The sequence below is a fragment of the Pseudorasbora parva genome, chromosome 16, assembly GCF_024679245.1.
Source record: "Pseudorasbora parva isolate DD20220531a chromosome 16, ASM2467924v1, whole genome shotgun sequence".
Taxonomy (NCBI): Eukaryota; Metazoa; Chordata; class Actinopteri; order Cypriniformes; family Gobionidae; genus Pseudorasbora; species Pseudorasbora parva.
Window position 1 is genome coordinate 26,775,519 of NC_090187.1, and position 23,659 is coordinate 26,799,177.

Consider the following 23,659-nt stretch of genomic DNA (forward strand, 5'->3'; position numbering starts at 1 on the left):
CCGGGTCGAATTCGGTAATCAATTCCGGGACGTGGTTGCTTTCACACAGAAGGCGACCCGGCAATGTTCCGGGAATATTGTGGGTCCGACGTGCAGTGTGAAAGGGGCTTAAGAGTGATCCTCCATCATCATACAGCAGCCTCAAGCAATCCTCCTCTTCACATTCGACACAGTGCCATCGAGTGTAAAAACGTGAAAAGCGAAGCTTGAATTTACGGGAATGTCCCTCTTTGGCAAATGTACTTTCAAGATGGAGGAGCAACATGGCGACCGCCATCCGAACCCTCAACACTTATGTATTTTCAATGGTATATTATAAAATTACGAGACTGCATTATTACTTGAAAGAAGTAAATATACATTAATGAGCACATATATTTTTGAAAGAACTAAGTGATTTTAGCTAAGAATAAACTAAAAAAGTTACACAGTGTAGCTTTAACGAACTTTGTGATATACACATAAACAAAAGTTTATTTTCTAGAGTGAAATAGACTTAACTTATAGTAGATATACATATTTAATCGTTTTTTAAACTTAAAATATAGATATTCTGCACTAAAAAAAATGAGTGAGAACATCCCCTTCTTTTAAATGATAAAAGTCACCTACATCCTAGTAGTAGCTAGTGACTGCTTCATGAAGCTTTACAAGCCTTTTGTTTCGAATCAGTGGTTCGGAGCATGTATTTAACTGCCAGTCACATGATTTCAGATTCAAACGTTTCGAAATTGCAATGGTTCACCTTCACCGTTGGTGGGCGATCTCTGTGAACTCATGAACAAGGTGGATTTATCAAGGTGGCCTGTTTAGCTAATCCATGGAACAAACAAATCAAGCCCTAAGAAATTGATAAAAGAACACATATTATACGGACACTTGATAAGTAATCTTATTAGATGAATAGTTAATTGCATTTGATAGATTTTACTTTCAATAAAACCTTTGCAGTGTGTTTGTAAAAGGTGTTTTTATGCATGTCTGGCCTGAGTTTTTGTTGCATTTACACTGTTCTGACCAGCAGGGGTCACCAGCGTGTGGTGTTTCAAACGCTATGAAACAGTGAATCATTTAACAACGAAATTGGTTCATTTGATTCGAAGCTTTGAAAAGCTTCATTTCTCCCATCATTTGTAGTAGCTAATAGCAGCTGGTTCACTGTCTTCAGTTGTGCTAATATTTCTACAGTACTTTCTCTCAAACATCTTTTTATTCTGAAAGTGTCTTCATTGCTTTCATCCATGGTATCTGATTTTGCCAGGCTGTAATGTTAACCAAAGGTTACAGGCTATATAAAAAAGACTCTTTAATGTCTTTCACAAACAAATTCCAACATAAAAAAGCATATCGTCTGTTTTTATGCATATCTGTTTAAATCTCACCTGCGTTACATATAGATCGATGATGTACTCGGGAGAGCTGAAGTTTGAGAAGAGGACGATGTCTGCACAGGTTGAGGGCGGAGTTCATGGACTGCATTCGTAAGTCTCCGCCCACTCACTTAGCCCCACCCACCTGACCTACCTTTGCACACATCACATGCCCTCAACAGAATGGCTGTAAACACATTTCATGTCCTTAGAATTCTTATTTGCATAAAACTAAAAGTTTAGCCATTCCCTTCCCAGAGACCCTCAGTCCATCCCTTCATAAGTTGTCATGGAAAAGTAGAGATTAAATGTGAAAATGTCTTCTCTTCCTTTCTCTTATGCTGTCACCATAGATATTCTTTTGTGCCATGTAAGTACTTATCCCTCATGTCTCTTATAATAACTGAGTGAGTTCTGGTGGAGGGGATTGGGTTGTAAACAGTGGTAAGGTCTGGACTTTTTAGTGGGCTTTGAGACCATTTTAGTTTCCTCTTACTGTCACATTATAGAGACAGAACTAGCATCCACTGTCCCAGTGTCCTGCTGTGGTTGTGTACTCTTAACACTCTTTGAGACTTGACATCTAAAGGGAGGTTATCTTGAAAGAAATCCACTTCTGCTTTTAAAAGGATAGTTTACCCAGAAACAACAATTCTGTCATCATTTATCCACCCTTATGAGATATCAAGAATTTTAGAGCTTTTCTTTTCCATACTACAGATGCATATGGGAACTATGGGTTGGCATTACTTGGCAAGTTCCAAAAAAAGACAGAAAAGCACCATGGAACGTTCACTATCATTCAAAAGTTTGGGGTTGGTAGGATTACTTTAATGTAGGCACTTCTTTAATTCTTTAATGTCTTTTATGCTCACCACGACTACATTTATTTGTTCGGTATGAACTTTAATAGTATTACGCTGTAACAAGTTCGATAGGGTAAGGAAGGAAGAGGACACGGGGGTCGGCAGGACTGTTGATGCTTTTTATTTTCAAACTCAATCTCAACGTGCACACTTCAGTGTGTGTCTGTTTTCTCATATGCTCAGTCTCAGTTTCACTTCCGGGTCACGCACTTCCGGGTTCCGGATAACTCAGGGTCTCGCATCAACAGTCCGACTCTCTCTCTCCCTGGTCTCCGGTTCCGCTGGTGTTTTATCCCGTCTCCGCGCTCATTACTAGAACAAGAGACAGGTGTTATTAATCTGCGTCCAACCCACTCACTTACCGCTCGTCCCGCGGCCCTCTCTCCCGCTGCAGACCTCGCTGAACCACGCCCCCCTTGCCACATACCCCCACCGCCCGACTCAGGCCGGGGAGCCGTCCGGCCTGCAGCCCCCCCCCCCCCCCCCCCCCCCCCATTTCTGGAGAGGAAATCGGCCACAGCCATCTGAGCACCCGGCCTGTGGACCACCTTGAACTTAAACGGCTGAAGAGCCAGATACCAACGGGTGATCCGCGCGTTGGTATCCTTCATGCGGTGGAGCCATTGGAGAGGAGCGTGGTCCGAACAGAGAGTGAACTCCCGCCCCAGGAGGTAATAGCGGAGAGTGAGAACGGCCCATCTGATGGCCAAACACTCCTTTTCTATGGTGCTGTACTTAGCTTCCCTCTTGGAGAGCTTACGGCTAATGTACAGCACCGGCCGCTCTCCCCCCTCCACCTCCTGGGCCAGGACTGCGCCCAGCCCCCTGTCCGACGCGTCAGTCTGCAACAAGAAAGGGAGAGAAAAGTCAGGGGAGTGTAACAGCGGCCCGCCACATAGAGCAGCCTTTACTTGGGTAAAAGCCTGTTGACACAGCTCCGTCCACTGGACCGTATCTGGTAGCCCCTTTCTAGTAAGATCAGTCAAAGGGCTGGTGAGGTCCGAATAATTTGGTATAAACCGTCTATAATATCCCGCCAGCCCCAAGAACTGTCTTACCTCCTTTTTGGTCTTGGGCCTCGGACAGGTTGCAATTGCGGCAGTCTTATCAATTTGGGGACGCACCTGTCCATGACCCAAGTGGAAGCCCAGATACCTTACTTCCACCCGCCCAATCGCACACTTCTTCGGGTTGGCCGTGAGCCCCGCTCTCCTCAGCGACCTCAGGACCGCCCTCACATGCTGCATATGCCGCTGCCAATCGTGACTATAAATCACTATGTCATCTAGGTACGCAGCAGCATATGCAGCATGGGGACGCAAAATCCTATCCATGAGCCGCTGGAAGGTTGCAGGCGCCCCGAACAAGCCGAAAGGAAGCGTGACAAATTGGTGTAATCCAAACGGCGTGGTGAAAGCTGTTTTTTCTTTGGACAATGGAGACAAGGGGATCTGCCAATAGCCCTTTGTTAAGTCCAGTGTCGAATAAAATCGAGCCGTGCCTAACCGATCAAGCAACTCGTCAACCCGTGGCATTGGATACGCGTCGAACTTCGACACAGCGTTCACCTTGCGGTAGTCCACACAGAACCTGACCGAGCCGTCTGTTTTGGGGACCAAAACTATCGGGCTCGCCCAGTCACTGTTGGACTCCTCGATTACTCCCATGTCGAGCATTGCGCCTAATTCGTCCTGAACTACTTTTTTCTTGTGTTCAGGCAAGCGATACGGCCGGCTGCGAACTACCACGCCCGGCTCGGTCTCGATATGGTGCTGAATCAAGTCGGTACGTCCCGGTAGGGGCGAGAACACGTCAGCGAACTCCGCCTGCAATTTCGATAAATCAGCGAGTTGTAACGGTGAGAGGTGATCTCCCCCCGGGGCCAACGCGACTGATTGCGCTTTAATGCTCGCCTCTGGCCCGAGATCATCCTCTCCCCCGATCACCGTTGCCAACAACACCGATTCCACCTCATTCCATTTTTTAAGCAGATTGAGGTGGTATATTTGACGTGCCCCGTTCCTATCGGATCGTATCACTTCATAATCGAGCTCTCCTATCTGCCGTGCGACCTCAAACGGCCCCTGCCACTTTGACATTAATTTTGAGCTCGACGTTGGGAGTAGAACGAGCACTTTCTCTCCCGGTGTGAATTTGCGTAGTCTAGTACCCCTGTTATATGACCGGCTCTGGCGGTCCTGGGCTTGCAACAAATTCTCCCTAGATAGCCGCCCCAATGTGTGGAGTTTTGTTCGCAAGTCCATGACGTACTGAATTTCGTTTTTGGCCAACGAAGGCCCCTCCTCCCAAGTTTCTCGTAGGACGTCCAGCACCCCCCGTGGCTGTCGCCCGTAGAGAAGCTCGAAGGGGGAAAACCCCGTGGAGGCTTGCGGGACCTCGCGCAAAGCAAATAAGAGGGGTTCTAACCACCGATCCCAATTTTTGGCGTCTTCCTGTACGAATTTACGGATCATGGATTTAAGAGTGCGATTAAATCGTTCGACCAAGCCGTCTGTTTGTGGGTGATAGACGCTGGTTCGAATGGATTTAATGCCCAATAATCCGTACAATTCGCTTAACGTGCGTGACATAAACGCCGTGCCTTGATCAGTGAGGATATCTTTTGGAATCCCCACCCGGGAGATTAAACGAAACAGTGCGTCCGCAACACTCTTCGCCGAGATGTTGCGGAGAGCCACTGCTTCCGGATATCGTGTTGCGTAGTCCACGATAACTAGCGCAAAACGATGTCCGCGTGCGGATCGCTCTAATGGCCCGATGAGGTCCATCGCAATTCTCTCGAAGGGGACCTGCATTAATGGTAGGGGGCGCAATGGCGCTTTTGGGGCGGCCAGTGGATTCACCAACTGACATTCAGGACAAGACGCGCACCACCTGCGCACATTGTCATGAATGCCTGGCCAAAAAAATCGGGTCATTAAACGATTCAGCGTGGCCGCCTGTCCCAGGTGGCCCGCCATCGGGTTAGAGTGAGCCGCCTGGAAAAGCATTTCCCGGCGGCTCTTTGGTACTAACAACTGGGTTGTATCCATTTTTGTCTGAGCGTCTTGGGTCACTCGATACAACCTATCCTTAATTATGGCAAAATAAGGATACGTGACAGGCCATGCGGGTTGGAGGGACTGACCGTCGATAGTGCGGACCTGTTGAAAAGCATGTTTTAGAGTCTCATCTTGAGACTGCTCCAGAGGGAAGTCATCGCGGTCCGAGAGAATCAGTCTCTCGACCCCGCTCGGTTCCTCTGAAGCAGTTCCCAAGGGTCCCGTATCAGTCTCGCCAACCTGCACTCGCACCGCCCCGTTCCTAGCCTTGTTTCCCCAAGCGGCATCCGCGCATAACGACCCCAATAGCGCCGAAAAGGCGGGCCAATTCGTCCCCAGAATTAGCGGATGCCGGAGGTGGGGACTAACCGCCACCTCAACACTATGCTTTTTCCCCCTAAACTGTATCGTGACTGGGACAACCGGATATTCCACCACATCCCCGTGCACACACCGCACCTTAACCATGCGGCTTGTATCCAATGCCCCAGGCTGCATCAGGCTTTGATGGATCGAGGTTTGGTTACATCCTGAATCCACCAAGGCCTGATATGTACCCCCCTTGATACTTACAGGAATTTGGTACTCTCCTGCTTGATCGGGGGTGGTCCGCTGGACGTCCGGGATCCGGATCATTGTTCCGATGTCCATCATCGGACACCGGTCCACAAAATGATCCGGATCGCCGCACCGCCAGCAGGCCAGCCCAGGCCTACCCGCCGCCCCGGCGGCGGGGAGTGGGTTGGAGGCTGAGCGCGGAAAGGGGGCGGAACCGGATCCATTGTCACTACCCATCCCCAGCGGCCCCGCCCCCCTGGGCGGGACCCGCGAACTCCCAGACGGTCCAAGGCCCATCCCACCCCGGCCTCTGGGGGGGACGCGAGGAGGGCCTGGAGGGCGGGACCTGGGGAGAGGGACAGGTCGAGAGAGAGAGAGAGAAGGGGGAGAGAGAGAGGGAGAAGTTAGTGGGGGTTCGCCGACCCCCGGGCACGCCACCAGGTGGTCCTCCGCCAAGTTGATGGCCGTCTCCAGCGACGTGGGCCGGTGGCACTGGACCCACTCGGCGGTCTTCCTGGGGAGCCGAGTGATAAACTGCTCCAGCACCACCAGATCGACAACATGGTCCACGTCGCTGCCGCCGGCCAGAAGCCATCTGTGGCACTCGTCCCGGAGCTGTTGGGCCAAGGCGAAGGGTCGACCGGACTCACCCCACTCCAGGGAACGGAAACGCTGGCGGTGTTGCTCTGGGGTCCGGCCGACCCGCTGAAGTATGGCCCTCTTCAGATCGTCGTAGTCCAGGAGGTTCGCGACCGGTAGCTGTTGTGCGGCCGCCTGGGCTTCGCCGGATAGAAGGGGGATGAGGCGCACCGGCCACTGTGCCCGGGGCCACCCGCAGGCCTCCGCGGCCTTCTGGAACAAATCGACGAAGGCCTCCGGGTCGTCTTCCGGCCCCATTTTCTGCAGGGGCACGTGCACCGGTGCGCTGGCCCGCCCAGCGGCCTCGGCGCGAACCTCCCGGTCGATCCAGCTCCGGAACCGCTCGCGGTCCTCTTGCTGGCCTTGGACGATCGCCTCGAAGCGGTGCTCCTGTTCAGTCCGAAGGTCCAGCAATGCCTGATGGTGTTCCTGGTGGAGGACCGCGAGGGAGTTGATGATATCCGCAAATGGCGAGGCGGAGGGCGTTGTCATGGCGGCGGCGCTGTCCTGCTTCCTTCCCGGGTTTCGGCACCAGTGTAACAAGTTCGATAGGGTAAGGAAGGAAGAGGACACGGGGGTCGGCAGGACTGTTGATGCTTTTTATTTTCAAACTCAATCTCAACGTGCACACTTCAGTGTGTGTCTGTTTTCTCATATGCTCAGTCTCAGTTTCACTTCCGGGTCACGCACTTCCGGGTTCCGGATAACTCAGGGTCTCGCATCAACAGTCCGACTCTCTCTCTCCCTGGTCTCCGGTTCCGCTGGTGTTTTATCCCGTCTCCGCGCTCATTACTAGAACAAGAGACAGGTGTTATTAATCTGCGTCCAACCCACTCACTTACCGCTCGTCCCGCGGCCCTCTCTCCCGCTGCAGACCTCGCTGAACCACGCCCCCCTTGCCACATACGCTTTATTGTTTGTAACGTTTGTAGCGATTTTACCCTCACGATTCGATACATATCACGATACTTAAAGGGTTAGTTCACCCAAAAATTACGATAATACGTAAATAAAACATATTATCATAAATATATAAATAAATAAATTAAATAAATACAAATAAATAGTCCATATGACTTGTGTGTTATATTTATCTTCTGAAGCCTAAGGATTACTTTGTGTGACGAAAAGACCCCGGTTGTGATATGCAATTTTAAATATTTGGAAGCTCAAATATCTTTGAGGCTGAGTAACGATTACAATTTTAGTCTGTTCAAAGGAACTTTTATGATACTTCCATTGTGCTTTTTATTTAAATTTTTGGGCAAAGTTTTCATTCACTTGGACTAATCACTTTGAATTTTGAACAATATAACAACATTAATTAATGTTTTTTCTTTTCTGTTTGTGCCAGTTATGAGAAGCGGTTATATTGAGCCGGGCAGCAGGGGGCACACGAGAGCAGGACCCAATGTCCCATCACCAGCCGTCACCAAACACAGCAGCTATACGTAATTTCTGTTATCTTCGCCCCCTGTTCTTTTTGTCTAATGACTCTAGATAAACATTAAAAAATATATTAAAACTGATTGTAACAAAAGCCAGCGACAGTACTGAATGTACTATGGACTGTTTTGTTTATCTTTATTTTTAAAAAAAAACTTTTTTTGGGTCTCCTTGTAAGATATTACACTTGGCAATAGAGATATTATTTAAATCAGATGAATGTACTACACCATCTGAAATATGAGGGAGATACGCATGTGTATATGTGTGAGAGAATGTCTATGAAGATTTTTTCAAAATGTTAAATTGTCTGTTGGTTTATTGCTACAACACTTGTGGTATAAGAGAAAATAATGTGCATATACAATATTGCCATTAGAGTTTTATGAGTTTTCTTTATTTTTCCAGAAGGGCAAGTTTGCTTGCTGCTTGTGTCACAATGCTTTTCAGACTATCCGGTTAGTCATGTAGCACTAGAACTATGTATGGTTTCACTTTATTTTAAAGGGTAACTAAACCCTAGAACAACTTTTTTTAGTTAATGATCTGCAAGAATGGAGCTTTATTATTATTGTTCATTGAGTCGAGTAAATGTTTTGACAGTTGGGTTTAAAGTGTTTAAATTCTATAATATATGGTGTAAAAACGTCTTAGTGCTGCCCTCTTAAGGTTGAACGGTGGCTACTGCAGTTGAATTTTCCTATTGGACATTATGGTACTTCGTTATGTAGGTTTGTACTTCCAACGGCTCACTATCCACGCCCCTGGCACGAGCTCACCACGCCCTGAGAAATGTTTTCCGTGATCACATGATGAGTCCAGTATGAGCGCTCATGTTAAATGAAGTAGAAACATTATGAATGAAACTTTCTCTTCACTTGCTTTCAACATCCTAATTAAGAAAATTCAGATATATAATGCAGTTGTAAGTACATGTTAAGCTTTTCTTCTGATAGTTTTGCCACCTGTCATGTCTACAGATAATTTTCATACCTCAGACGCTTTCAGACAAACCCTGACACGCAAATGGTTGCCGTGGTAACGAACAACAAATCCGTAACGTGCTAGACTGCGGGCGTATGTAGTCTAACTTTTATTTAATGCATGAGGAATATTTAATATGAGGAAATCTGTTGTAATAGGCTATTAGGTTTGAACTTATTGGTCCTGTGATTTTTTTAGTGGCATTCAGTATAAGGATATGGCTGTTCAGTGTTCATAGATTAGTTAGTTATCTCATTCTCTCTTGCGCTGCTGCTTCGCTAGCATGAATGAATGAATGAATGAAAGCATCGTATGCATCGGGAGTTAAAGCAGTTTGAGCCAACAAACTCTGTGTCTACAGACATTTCACCCTCCTCCACTTCAGGTGAAGGTGGTGGAGAAAAGTCCTCTACTTTAGATGACCGCTCCGCTCTGTTGCAAAACTACTGTCCTCACTCCAGTGACAGTCACTATCAATCTTTGCGAGTCTGACAACTGTCAAACAAGTTGTCACTACGGGTCTCAGGTGCACGCCCCCCCGCTCAGCGCCGCCCTCGTCTCGTCCCCTCTGTCTCCGCTGGGCTCTGCCCACTTTTGCAGCATTTTTCAAATATTGCCAGAGGGCGGAGTTAGGCTGTGAACAGGGGTTTAGTTACCCTTTAAGGTGTCAATGTTACAGTGTAATTATATATTTAATTACTTACTATAGGGTTAGGTTAGGATTAGAGTTTATTTGAGGGTTAGTTTCATGTAACTATGCATAATTTACTATATTTAATTTTTTATTAAGTACATGCAAATATACAGTGGGTACAGAAAGTATTCAGACCCCCTTAAAATGTTCACTCTTTGTTATATTGCATTTGCTAAAATCATTTAAGTTCATTTTTTTCTCATTAATCTACACACAGCTCCCCATATTGACAGAAAAACATAAATTGTTGACATTTTTGCAGATTTATTAAAAAAGAAAAATATCACATGGTCCTAAGTATTCAGACCCTTTGCTGTGACACTTGTATATTTAAACTCATGCTGTCCATTTCTTCTGATTATTCTTGAGATGGTTCTACGCCTTCATTTGAGTCCAGCTGTGTTTGATTATACTGATTGGACGTAATTAGGAAAGCCACACACCTGTCTATATAAGACCTTACAGCTCACAGTGCATGTCAGAGCAAATGAGAATCATTAAGTCAAAGGAACTGCCTGAAGAGATCAGAGACAGAATTGTGGCAAGGCACAGATCTGGCCAAGGTTACACAAAAAATATGCTGCGCTTAAGGTTCCTAATAGCACAGTGGCCTACATAATCCTTAAATGGAAGATGTTTAGGATGACCAAAACCCTTCCTAGAGCTGGCCATCCGGCCAAACTGAGCTATCGGGGAAGAAGAGCCTTGGTGAGAGAGGTAAAGAAGAACCCAAAGATCACTGTGGCTGAGCTCCAGAGATGCAGTCTGGAGATGGGAGAAAGTTGTAGAAAGTCATCCATCACTGCAGCCCTCTACCAGTCAGGGCTTTATGGCAGAGTGGCCTGACGGAAGCCTCTCCTCAAAGCCCTAATGGGGTTTGCTAAAAAACACCTGAAGGACTCCAAGATGGTAAGAAATAAGATACTCTGAGGATCTTCAAGGAGGAATGGCAGAGGATCCCCAAATCCAGGTGTGATTATTAATATAAGAGGACATTAGATCAAAATGGTGCTTCTACTAAATACTGAGCAAAGGGTCTGAATACTTAAATTATTTTATCAAATGGCTGCAATATAACAAAGAGCAAAAAATTTAAGGGAGTCTGAATATTTTCCGTACCCACTGTATGTAACAAAGACACTGTAAAATAAAGTGAGTGTTACCCTATGTTATTTTATGGCTCAGATTATCATTATCAGCCTTAAAATCATGGATTACTGTCTAATCATGTGAGTACTGTCACTCGCCTTACACTCAGCAATGTAGACAGACATTAGAGATGCTCATTTCTTAAAGTTTATTTCATAGTTTCACACATTTGCATCATTTAACATTTTACAGAATATAAAAGTAAGCAATTGAGATTTTACAAGGCCATGAGTGAAGGATAGTAAAAAGCATTTGCTGTTAAAGTGACACTTTCAACTTTGGGCTCCATTTTGTAGTTTGTAAAGACTGTTGTGTTGTCATTCTGAATATAATACAGTTTAAAGAATAAAGAATGAGTTTTATAGACTGTGTTTCTTATTGTGATCCTGTACTATCAGTTTCCGTCTATAATACATTGCTTGAATATTTTTTAATATGTTTAAATTGTATTTTTAAATAGGCTATGTTTATACTACCCTTTATAAAGACAAGCATAATGAGAAATGGAACTCAGAAAACTTAATTGTCATTTAGGAAAAGCAGCCACTGGGCAATTTACTAAGCACACAGATATAAAGCATATCTTAAACATTTGCAGAAAAAAAGTCACCATTTAGACGATCTTAGAGAACATAAGCTGCTCTGTCTGTTGGTCTTTTGTTCATTGTGTTGAACTCAATCACAACAATGTGCACTAAAAATATCATCACCTTCCTAAAATAATTGCCCAAGCCCCAAGCCATTTGACATTTGACTTGTCACATATTTTAGGAAAGTGACCATATGGCAAAGGCATAATCTGTCACAACTTCATACATCTCCACGGTCAACAGAGGGCAGTACCCCCGTGCAACGAAATGTCTGAGGCATTATGAAGCACTTGATTTGGTAAAGACGGCTATGTTCAAAATTGACTACTTGCTGCATAGCCTACTGTGCATTGTATATATGTGTAAGAGATACAATTTCTTACAGCATAGGCTCTGCTTCACTGTTGTCACGTAACCTCAGCTATATGCATACAGAAAATGCACATAGGCTGCAGAAACAAAGCAAGCAGTATACTAGCATTCTGAACATAGCCACAATATGCAATATACTACATTTGAATTGGCAGATACACATACTTACATAGTTTATGTAACATGATGTAGATTAAATAACCAATTGGCATTTGAGTGTTAAAAAAGAAACTGCATGGGATTTTTCTGTTTTTCATGTTTATGTATTCACAGAGCCTTTTGCTAATGACATCGATCTGCTGAAAGGTACACAAAAGCCTTTTTTTTTTTAAGTCTTTTGATCAAGTCAAGCAATTTCAACAAGAGTTGGTTATGTGGTTCGTCAAATATGGAAAGGGGGTTTCAGGGAATTTCGCATGGTTGATAAGGAACATCGGTCTTTCAGAGGTTGCTGTTTACCGTTTTCGTCCTTTTCATGTGTAGGCTACTTCTAAATAAAATAATAATAAAAAAACTTTCCATTCAAGCAGAATTCTTCAACAGCACATTCTTCTCTGCATCTATCTTAAGGAAAAATATGTAAATTGGAGTAATAGGGCTGAAATTACTTAAAGGGATAATCCACCCAAAATTTAAAATTCTGTCATTAATTAACTACGCAACCTCATGTTGTTCCAAACCTGTGAGACCGTTGTTCATCTTGAACACAAATTAAGATATTTTTGATGAAATCCGAGGTCCTTTTGACCCCTCTAAGAAGAGCAACTTCATAACCACTTTTTAAGGTCACATCGTTAATATTTAACATCATTAAAATAGTTAATGTGACTACACTGGTTCAACCTTAGGGCGTGTTAACACAAAAAGTTGACAAGAGCTGAAAAGAAGCTGTCAGGGTTTGGTTCCAATAGTAGCCTAGGGCATGTTTTGTTGCTATAACAGCTGCAACAAGAGTGCTGTGTGGTGCAGAGATACAAAATGTCAGAAAAGAAAAGTTGGCTCTTGCGTTGGCTTTTGAAGTTAACGAGTTGGAGAATGTCGGTCCACAATGACGTTTGTGGGTGCGCAACATTATACGGGGAAGACAACAATGGTGCTTACAATAATTAAGTCCAGGAGCTCCAGACTCATTATTATCATTATATATTATTTAATGTATTATTATTATTATTATTATTATGCTTATATCATATATCTCTTTGTGCTCCCTAGCACAATTAGTTGATCTATCTTCTAAATTTTTCCTGTTGTTATGGAAACGAATCAGGTCTTGCTATTACCTTGTCATTGTTCAGCTGTAAAAAGGCACTTGACGTAAGCGTTTTTATCAGAAAAAAACAAACTTTCAGTGCAATGGAAAGGTTTTTTGGATAGTAAAGGTTATTCATGGATACACCCTGCCAAAGAACCATTTAAGAACCTTTCTTTTTAAGAGTATACTTCATATGATTATATTATAAAACAGACACTGACCGCTTCAAAAAAGTCTCTTAGTTGTTATTTTTGTTTGTTTTTTTGTGCGCAAAACTTGCCGCTTGTTATAACATTAAGGTTGAGCCACTGGAGTCATATGGACAATTTTAACGATGTCTGTCTTGACTATCTTTCTGGACCTTGAAAGTTACAGTGACATTGCTGCCTATGGATCATTCAGAAACCTCTCGGATTTCATCAAAAATATCTTCATTTGTGTTCTGAAAATTAACAAAGGTCTTACAGGTTTGGAACGACATGAGGGTGAGTAATTAATGACAGAATTTTCCTTTTTGGATGAACTAAGCCTTTAAGTGTATTAGGTTAGTTGATTCAGATATTTCCCCTATAGGTCAATCGTATCACTACTGATACTGAGTGCATCTATTTGCCTGCAGACGTTGATGAATTCAGCCTGAACAGCAAACTCATCAACATGAGAAGTTGTCTCCACATTCACACTCCCTCTGGAGGACGTAGAGCCCAAGGTTGTGTACCGTCTGTGGAGTTGCTGGCCAGAATGAGAGCCCCGGTGTAGGCTGCTCTGAGACTGTTGTGCTGAATTTAACCCACTGCAATGGACCGAGACCTGAGCTGGCCTTCCAGATATAGTGCTCCATTGCCTGGGTCGGTTGGGCAAAGTCGCGGGGTCCACATCCCCACAGGAGGCAGTGCGGTATAGGCTGGGTTCAGTGGAGATTCCACGACAGGGTTGTCCATCTGGAGGTCCACGTGTGCTAAGAGAGAGCCTGGAGGAGCCGAACAGGCTATGCTGGAACATCGCCTCGCTGTTCAAGGCCTCGTCGATGCTTCGTCGCAGGTCGATGGGCGAAGGGGGCCGCAGATCTGCTGTGGAGTCAGCATCCAAGCTGGTAAATGAGGATGCATAGGATCCTTTGCTCTTCTTTGCAGTTTGGGAGAGTTTTGTGGAAGACTCGTGCTGAGGACTGCTGGGATAGTGGAGGTCCAATCCGGCGGATTCACTGTGCGGAAGCTCCACCAAGGTGTAGAGCGGCACGCTTTCACTTTCCCGTCGCGCTATTCCCTCACACAACCCCAACTTCTCGGTGGGCCGTAGTGACCAGCCACACCGACTAGAGAAGATGGTGGATTTTCCCATTGTGGTTCCTTCTGTAGGCGGCTTTTTGAAGAACCAGCTGCAGCCACCAGGTTTTGAAGGAGGCACTCCGCAACAGAGAAGGGGGTGAGTAATTACAAGAGCAAGGGTGAGACATACCCCTGTCTCACACACTCTGCAGCAGAGCTGGAATCCCCACCAGGGCCATGGCATCAGGCCAACAATGACCCCACCGGTCAGCCCTCCAGCATTAAGCATTGCATAAAGTCGGAGACTGCCACATGCCAAGAGAAAGAGAGCAGAGAACACCCCAGCCCTGGCCGCCCTTTCCCACATCTGTGCCTCTGTGAACGGACACCTGCTGTCATGGTACGATGGCCGCTCAGGAGAGCTCTCGTTCAGCCGGTAAATGTGTTTGATGTCTGGCCGGGCGCAGCAGTAGAGAAGCAGGTACGTGAATGACAGGAGAGAGGACATCAGGACAAAGGCTGCAGCCGGCAATAGAGGCACAACTTGCAGGGTGGGAAAAAGTTGCAGTATTGCAATAGAAGCCATCACTATCGCTACGTGCAGCAGAACTAGGGCGGCCAACAGGCAGGTGCTGCGCTGCAGGGTGTTCTGGGAAAGTATCTGAGTACAAGAGCGAGCAGTTAGCAGCAGCAGCAGCAGGCCAAATGACGCCGTAAGACAGGGATAGGCAGCTTCGTGCAGCAGTCGTGCCCAGGCTACAGGAAGGCGCTCTTTTTGGCCATATGGATCGTAGAGGAGCCACAGAGCCCGACTGGAACCTGTCAGTAGCTGAAGAAGGTGGAGGAGGCTAAAGTGGGCACAACCAGAGGGCCAGCGCAATGGCAAGCACATCAGGCTGAGAACAGACAGCACCGCCACAAGCGAGAACACACAGCTTAGCCCGTATACCTGCAACTCCCATGCCAGGCCCCATGTCGCCATGGCAGCATTCCAGTCAGTCAATAGAGGGACTAACAGAGGGGGAGTCAGGGCTTCCAGGGGTGGGGTTATGACACCAGGGGGTGTGGTTTCATAAATAGGAGGTGAAGTGGACAGAGTGTTGATAGTTGAAGCATGGTTTTTCGAAGAGTCAGGTGACTGACAGATCCCAGTGCCAGACTGGTTGCAGTCCAGAAGTGTGGAAGACTCAGGCCAGTTGGCTCCTGGAGATTCTGAAATAAATTTTAATTTAAAATGCATTTAGTGTATATTATATTTCAACTTTGATTTGACTTTGAAATTTGCAAATTCTTTTTTTTAATGAGCAAAACAATATAGAGGGAAACCATTTCATATTATTTATTCATATTATAATGTTAGAGTCAAAATTTCATCTGACAATGTATTCCTTAAAGTCTGTTCATGCTCTCAAAACACAAAGCTAATGTTCTCCACAAGCAGCTTATATGTTTGTTTGTTTGCTCTAGCTGCTGCATATAAAAATATTACACTTGAAACTGCACAAGAGGTATTTAAACCAGAGAGAAAACACAGAACAAACCACGCACTGGAAAAATTTCAATCTAAAACTAAAGGTAAATATTATGTGCTCCATTGTGAAAGGCAGCGGCATGAATCTTAGCATCAAGAAAATACACCATTAGCCATAAAGTATATAAAACAATGACTATGTTAATTAACTAGGGGAGATGTAAAAGTAGGCTGTTGTAAATGGGTCACACACTTCATCCCTGACACACATTCACATATGGCACAGATAAGAGGGCATTGACCCTGTTGCCGTTCTCATGTGTGTGACTATTTTAAAACTAGAAACTGACACACTTTGACTGTGACATTACGTCACATAAATACCTGCACGTTGAAGTGAGAAATGGCTTCTCAAGAATGCGTTTCTGCTATACTACCTATTGTTTTTTTGTTTTGTGTTTTTTTACAAATAGCATACACTAATTGTGAATCAAAGAGTTTATTGCAGGGTTAATTCGTTAATATAGATTATCAGTAAAAAAATCTACATTAGTAATGATCCAGAATCCAATGAGGCTGAAACTCTGAGTCAGCATTAGTCCTTTAGCATGTGTTAATTAAGGTCAGAGGATCTGGCTTAACTTTCCCCTCTAAAGATTGATCTTCATTCACAGGAAGAGTTTTCTTTAGAGTACCAGCAGTAATGTGTAATTTTCTCATGAAAACTTTTTGAGTCATGGAAACAAATTGTCATTTAAGGCTATGTTTGCCGTTAGACAATGTCCATAGTTAATATCTGTAGATAGTTTTATATACAAAATTATATATATATATATATATATATATATATATATATATATATATATATATATATATATATATATATATATATATATATATATATATATATATATATATTCAGATATAGAAGAAGTCTCTTCTTTCTTTTTTTTGGAATATATATATATTACAATTTTTGAAAGAAGTCTCTTATTCTTACCAAGGCTGCATTTATTTGATAAAAGTACAGTAACAACTGTAAAATTGTGAACAAATTTAAAATAACTTTTTTCAATTTTAATATATTTTAAAATGTGATTTATTCCTGTGAGAGCAAATCTACATTTATTCCAAAACCACTTTTTTATACAGATGGAACAATAATTTAAACTTTTTTAAACCTCTTAGATGTGTGTAAAATTCAAAAGCTTTGTAAAGCACTGGTAAACCATTGCACTGCTCACCGCAGGAAAATATAATCTGTTAGAATAGAGGTCATTCTGACAATGAAGGCTTCAGTACCTGTTTCAGGATAGGTTTCAGTGACCTTGATCACAGTGCTGGTCGATTGGTCATTTTGTTCCTTTTTCATTTGGTCAAGACCCTCACGCTCCTCTCCTTCAGGGTCAAATCTTGTCACATTGAGAGTCAGCTCTGTCCGACTACCTGAGAGAGAAAGAGAAGATTAGAAACATGTTCTTAAAGAAGAGGAGCTGAGTGATAATGCTAGCTCCAAAAAAACAAACAAAACTGTACATTTCATTTAGTTTCCCAATGAGTCACTAGGGACATCTGCACATTCTGCAGTGATGAACGGCTTGTTCGCTACTGGAATACTGATATTTTCAGTGCAGCTTAAGAAAGAAGTGGATGCACAGTTGATGCAGACATACAAAAGCTTTTAGTTTATGCCAATACAGTAAATAGATACAGTAGACGTGCAATGATACAAATAATTTATTACAAAATTTCCACATTCTATTCAATTTAAAATGTGTCACAATAATTTCTCAGCAGTGACGTTGCACGTGAATTATATATAAGTAAAAGTGAATTGGCTGTCTTAATTAAAAGTGAGGCAGTTAAAAGGCCTTGTAACACAAAATAATGTCAAGTGTTGTCCTTAAAGGTGGGGTAGGTAGGACTGATTTTAAACACTTTTGGTTAAATTTGTTTAAACTTTCTTTATATGTCAATACATAATTAAAATGTAAGTACTCTGAAAAGGAGAGTATAAAAATCGCGTGACTAGATTTTTTAATCTGCAATAAACATCGTTCATTAATTTCATTCGGCACGAAACAAATGATTGGCTTGGGTGACTGTCACTCTCTCTCACTACCATGGCTACCACCCCTTTCACTACAGGATCACGTGCCCACGTGCGCGCGCCCGTTTGATTTGGGGAGTTGAAGAAGCAGGAAACCTAGGAAGTGCAAAATAATGGCAGAGAAAGATTCAGAATTCACAGCGCCAGGTTTTGCAGTCAGCCAAGGCAAACAATGCAAAAAAAGGAAGATGGTACAAGAAAAGGCAATGCACAAAAAGTATTTGGATAAACAAAGAAACCAAACGAGAGTAAATATCGGCGTGACTTTCCAACGGTGGCGAGAACTGAGGGACCTCAAGGGGCTGAAAAGCGACTCTTTGATGGCTGTATTTCTGCTGGACAGGTAATCTTTCATTTTGATTATACATTTTTTTGGTTTATGTTTTCATGGAACAAGTATCACTAGTAGGCTACACGTAGCTGCCTAATATAGCTACCATAACATACTTAGCTTAAAGTTACAATGTTATAAACTTAGCCATTAGTAGGTGATAAATACTCAATATGCTTAGCTCAAATTAATCTCTGTTGTGTTGAATTTCGCTAAATTTAACTTTAGATAACAAAATGCATGTGTAAAAGCTAGTACACCGCATCCAATAACTTATTTTTAGAACTAAGTTAGCTTTAGCTACCCTCTGTCTAAACCAGCATTTCCCAACCGAAACGTGAGCGGGGGTGCCGTGTAAAAGTTGCCGGTACGCACTTGCACCATGGTTCATCTCACATCTGATGATGACGCATTTTTTAATATGGGTTGTAACTTGAAAAACATGCTTTTATGTATGTTTCTGTGGATGGATACACATGCTGGCTCCTCAGTGATAGGCCTAACGTTAAAACAGCGCTAATAAAAGAAAAACGGGCAAAACGGTCTCTCTTTGTAAACTGCATGCGAGTGCTGCCGTATGACAAGCCATTTCGCCACCCGGGTATATTCGCCAGAAGACGCGAATGAGAACTCTGCAGTGTGAAGATCTGTCTCTGCTGCACTCATCCGAGAGCGTGCACACGTCTCACAGCGCGCAAATATTGACTTCTCTTTCAAGTCTTGTGTTTGAACGGACAAACTCAGACAAAAAGTATGTCATCATGTCCATCTTGATGAGTATCCAAGCAGACATAGTCTGAATATGGCTTTAGAGAACTTTACACAGTCGAGAAAGACGACGCATATCCCTATCTTAGGTCTTAAAGGGGCAGCAACCGTTACTCTTTTTAATGTCAAAGAAAAGATAAGGACATCACTCACTGCTTTTGATTGAATGGCTTGTGTAAGTTTAATAAGGATTTATATTGATTTAAACAGTTAAATATGCAGTTATTTTACATTTATTTATTCAATTTCTCTACCTATAATCTAATGTTAGACCTACCTGAAACAGTATTACTGATGTTATTGGAAATATATATATAGTGTGTGTGTGTGTGTGTGTGTGTGTGTGTGTGTCAATGCTACCCATTTTTAGCTTTGCCTTATTTATATTTTATAAATGTTACCGAATCAAGCAAAAATATATTAAACTTTATCAGTATCTGTATTCTAGCTTGATAGTGAGTACTAAAAGACATTTTATTTGTTTATATTCACTGATAAAGTTAGATGTTTTCTTACATGTGATTCTAACATGATATCATGACATGCAGTCTGAGGTAAATAAAGCGTCTTCCAGCTGAGCGGTAGGTGAGGCGCGTTCATGTATTTAGGGGGCGTGGCTTTGGAAAGAGCCCAGAAGGGAAAAGGTGGAGTGAATGGAAATAATGAGCTGTCTTTAAAACAGTCGTGAGAGATCTACAGACACTCAATTTGTATACTTTTTCTTTCAGAGTACTTACATTTTAATTATGTATTGATATATAAAGAAAGTTTAAACAAATTTCGAAAAAAAACATTTTTTAACCAATTCCTACCTGCCCTACCTTTAAAGATTGTAGTCCGATTCAACAACAAATGACTCTCATAAGCCGATTCTTTCTATGAGTCTGATCCACAAACAAATACTTAAGTGTTATAATGCATTACTCAAATACTCACATTTTAAAACCAGCTGTTGTTTTTTATGATTTGTGATCAAAACACATGAACTGGTTTAACAAGACAAATACTCCACTAAACAGAATCCATCAGAATGCTTAATGAATCAACATCTGACTCACTGTTACTATTTTTGTGTAAATTTTGTCCGTTTAGGGCTACTGTTGCGGTGGGTGCAAAACAATAACTGCACGTGTATGTAGATAGAAATGGCTCATTCTAAGGTAATAAAAACATAACGGTTCATTATGTAAGGTCTTTATACACCACTGAAAACATAGTTATGTATATTATATTGCATTTCTGTCAATAGACCCTCATAAAAATTACACAGTGCACCTTTAAAGATTTAGTTCACCCAAAAAGGAAAATGTAATCATTTACTCACTGTCAAGGTTTGGAACAACTTGAGGGGGATAAAATAATGATCCTATCATTTCAACTTAAGCATATGCTATTTGTACGTATTTTACGAGGTGGGTAATTTGACCTCACATGTATGAATTTGTACAATTTGTCTTAACCCCAGTGATGGGTAGGTTTAGGGGCGAGGTTAGGAGTAGAATCATAAATCATACAATTTGGGCAACTTATAAAATATGTACGATTAAGCAAAAAAAAAAAAAAATCATTCATGTGATTGAGGTCGGACAAATTCGTACAAATTAGTCACCTTGTAAAATATGTGCGAATTGTCGTGAGATCGGTTTGGCATATCAGCTTCATCAGTTAACTTGCCATGGCTATGCTGAGTTATAAGCACAAGATCAGCATGAACCACTATAATCGAACATTGAGATCAATTTTGGTTTAAGTTTGTCTTTTCATTGAAATAGTCTGTGTCTTGCATTGAATTTATGAATACTTTCACACGCAGTCAAATTCTGTCATGACATGGAGAGATGGCCTTGATGTAACATTAATTGGATTACCTGTAGGAGCATCTGTCAAATCCTTTGTTTCCTCAGATGGCCACAGATAGTCTATCAGCCCTCTCTGCAAAGTGGTACCAGCTAAGGTTCCTCTGGCATATGGTGTTTGGGTAGCACTAGATGGCTTCCACAGTGCCTGGTAAGTGCGATGTCTCATTTCAACATGAGTATGAGGCGTATTCGTCTCTGTATTCCAAGCAATAGGTTTCTTGGACTCGATACTCCGGGCCTGAGAAGGAGGAAAAGGCTGTAGTGTTGTCAGTGCAGAAGATTTGAATGGCTGGTCAGTATTTCCTTCCTTACTAAAATTTGGCCAATCAGATGCTTCCGTTTGAGGTCCCTCTTCATCGTTCTGGATGTCCGAAGGAATTTCAATCTTAGTGATAGTCAAAGATTTGATCCATGGTGTTCTTGTGGCTGAAAGTCCTGACATTGTGACATAGGGGTTTTGTTTAACTGAAAGGTCCACCTCAAGGTCTCTGCTAGTCTCCTCTGATTGTACTGCATTTGAGGATAAACCAAGGATGGTTGGAGTAGTCATGTCCATTTTTTTTGGTAGGAATGTCCACAGTGAGCTGCTAGCTGGCTTTGAGTCAGTGCTGGCCCAAGCTCTTTCATTTCTATTTAAAGATACAGCATAAATACTACCACACAGCGAGAAACTGAAGACCAGCAGTAGAGCTTCACTGCAAGGGGTCATGTTGACACTCCTGTGAAGAAGTTACACCTCACAATGTCACCAGGCTGTCTCCATTTGACCGTCACATTCTGCGCGGGTTCTGAAAAAGAAAGAAAAAAACTTCACAAGATAAGACCAGCTGTGTAATTGGATTCAACCATAAAAGCCGTGCACCAACATTAAAGATCTATACTTATTTGAAATAAATACAAAAAACTTATAAATTAGTAAATTAGTTATCTATCTATCTATCTATCTATCTATCTATCTATCTATCTATCTATCTATCTATCTATCTATCTATCTATCTATCTATCTATCTATCTATCTATCTATCTATCTATCTATCTATCTATCTATCTCTAAAAAACACAATAAAAATCCAATAATATTGAGATTAGAGATCCACAATATAATGGTTATCAGTTTATATCTGTGATTTTATTACATGCATGACATAATCTAATCAGTAGGGTGCTAATATGTGATATGATATTGTGAATCTCTGATGTCAAATAAAAATCTCTACATGGAACTGGACATATTTTGTCCCCCAGCAACGGCACTAAGCTAAACGTTGAGTGCTGAGTGGCAAATAACAGCCAGAGCTCTGAATTTACACCATCAGTCTAACTCGATCCCCTCGAGTCATGTGACCCAATTCAGAAAAAAAAGATTGTACCTCACAGAAGAGGACAGAAACACAACATACACTGATATGTTCTATATGAATCAATCCTCATTTCTAGGACTGCAGGTTTGTGACTAACAGCAATTCTATTAGACTGAGATTTATGTCAAATGATCTGACAGCTGCTGCAGTGCACTCGCATGCCTTTTCTTTTTCCTGCCTTTTTGCATTTTCATTTCTCAACACTCTTTCCTCTTATTTCTTTCTCCTAGTGAATGCATCTCCTAGTGAATCATTAATATTTGAGAGAGAGAGAGAGAGAGAGAGAGAGAGAGAGAGAGAGAGAAGGATGCTGATCTACATAACCAACCAGTGCTGCACTGTTTAATGCATCTTCTCTTCAGCAGCACCCAGAGACACATTTTCATACCAAAGCAACTCACATACACATACGCGCATAGACACAAACTTGAACTGTGTCAGAGGAATTGTGCTCACCACGGGACGCTTGGATGAAGAGTCTTAAACAGGAGTAATCCTTCTGCCTGCCGTCCTGCTGCGGAAAGATTTGATTCTGCCTTTGCTTGCGCAAGCCTGTGTGTTTTAGTGCTCTCTCTCTCTCTCTCCCTAACACACACACACACATACCCATCTCTCTGCTTTTCGCATGGGCACACACACATGCTGCCTGACACACCCCCTTTTACTATCCCATCTCCGTTCTCTCTCTCTCTCTCTTCAGGTGTCTGATCCCTCTCTTCTGATTCAGTTAAGCTGTGTCTGTTGTGTCCTGGATTAGCCATGTTAGGTGTTTGACTTTCCTTTCTCTTACATCACTGAGCTCAAGATTGCAGGTCATATACTGCAGTGATGCTGCTAAAAAGGAAAAAATAATAATACACTTGTACAGTATGTTCACAGCTTTAAATACAAGATGATGAGCCTCTCCTTCCAATTCAGTTAAGCCAATCAATATACAGTATTGAACGGAATTTTTCTGAATCCCGCAGAGAGAGTCAAAGATCTGCAGCAATAAATCAGAGCGTTAACTGACTGCTGCTCTATTTTTCTTCATGGTGGTTTGAGAAAATTCCACCAAAAATCCCACCCAGGCAAAACTTAAATGCAATGAGCTTGTAATCAAGACTTTAGAAGTGGGAAGTAGGACATTTCAGATAGCTTGTGAAGGCAGCATAAAGCTCACCCACCAGGTAGATAGTAACAAACCAGGACTAGAAGTACCTACAAAGCAAAACAACCTGGACTAATCTGAACCCTCCGGTTGAGGAGATTCCCCCTTCCATGTAAAGCGATTTAAGTGCCTAGAAAAGCGCTATATAAATGTAACAAATCATTATAATATTAATTAATAAATTTTAATCAGCAAGGATGCACTAAATTGATCACAATTGGCAGTAAAGACATTTAAAATCTTCTATTCATCAAATAATCCTGAAGAACCCCCCCCAATGCATTGTAAAATATTAAGCAGCACAACTGTTTTCAATATTGATAATAAAAATAAATGTTTTTGAGCAGCAAATAAGCAAA

General features: G+C 42.5%; 2 protein-coding genes across 6 annotated transcripts in view; one reads left to right on the forward strand and one right to left on the reverse strand.

The window, feature by feature from the left end:
- The window catches only part of impdh1a (IMP (inosine 5'-monophosphate) dehydrogenase 1a), a 29,236-nt gene extending 21,155 nt beyond the window's left edge, over positions 1–8,081 (forward strand). For 3 of the 5 annotated variants that reach the window (XM_067419671.1, XM_067419673.1, XM_067419674.1), the window contains exons 14-16: positions 1,398–1,481; positions 1,724–1,740; positions 7,850–8,081. In XM_067419671.1, the coding sequence (XP_067275772.1) occupies positions 1,398–1,481; positions 1,724–1,740; positions 7,850–7,950 (202 nt within the window). In that variant the 3' untranslated portion in view covers positions 7,951–8,081. The remainder of the gene's footprint in view (positions 1–1,397; positions 1,482–1,723; positions 1,741–7,849) is intronic. The other 2 variants (XM_067419672.1, XM_067419675.1) reach the window with 1 other exon arrangement.
- A 1,508-nt stretch (positions 8,082–9,589) lies between these two features.
- prrt4a (proline rich transmembrane protein 4a) lies at positions 9,590–22,720 on the reverse strand. The gene is made up of 4 exons (XM_067420103.1): positions 22,607–22,720; positions 20,799–21,577; positions 17,024–17,167; positions 9,590–15,462 (listed from the first exon to the last, which is right to left on the reverse strand). Exons 2-4 carry the CDS (start codon positions 21,496–21,498, stop codon positions 13,550–13,552), a joined length of 2,757 nt encoding a protein of 918 aa, XP_067276204.1. The 5' UTR covers positions 21,499–21,577; positions 22,607–22,720; the 3' UTR covers positions 9,590–13,549.
- Between the last annotated feature and the right edge of the window lie 939 nt (positions 22,721–23,659).

Excerpts from the sequence above, each read along its gene's own strand:
- prrt4a (XM_067420103.1), bottom strand. The coding sequence starts at position 21,498 with ATGACCCCTTGCAGTGAAGCTCTACTGCTGGTCTTCAGTTTCTCGCTG. Across the intron at positions 17,168-20,798 it reads TTTGACAGATGCTCCTACAG|GTAGTCGGACAGAGCTGACT; the intron begins GTAATCCAATTA and ends TTTCTCTCTCAG. Across the intron at positions 15,463-17,023 it reads TGAAACCTATCCTGAAACAG|AATCTCCAGGAGCCAACTGG; the intron begins GTACTGAAGCCT and ends AATTTATTTCAG.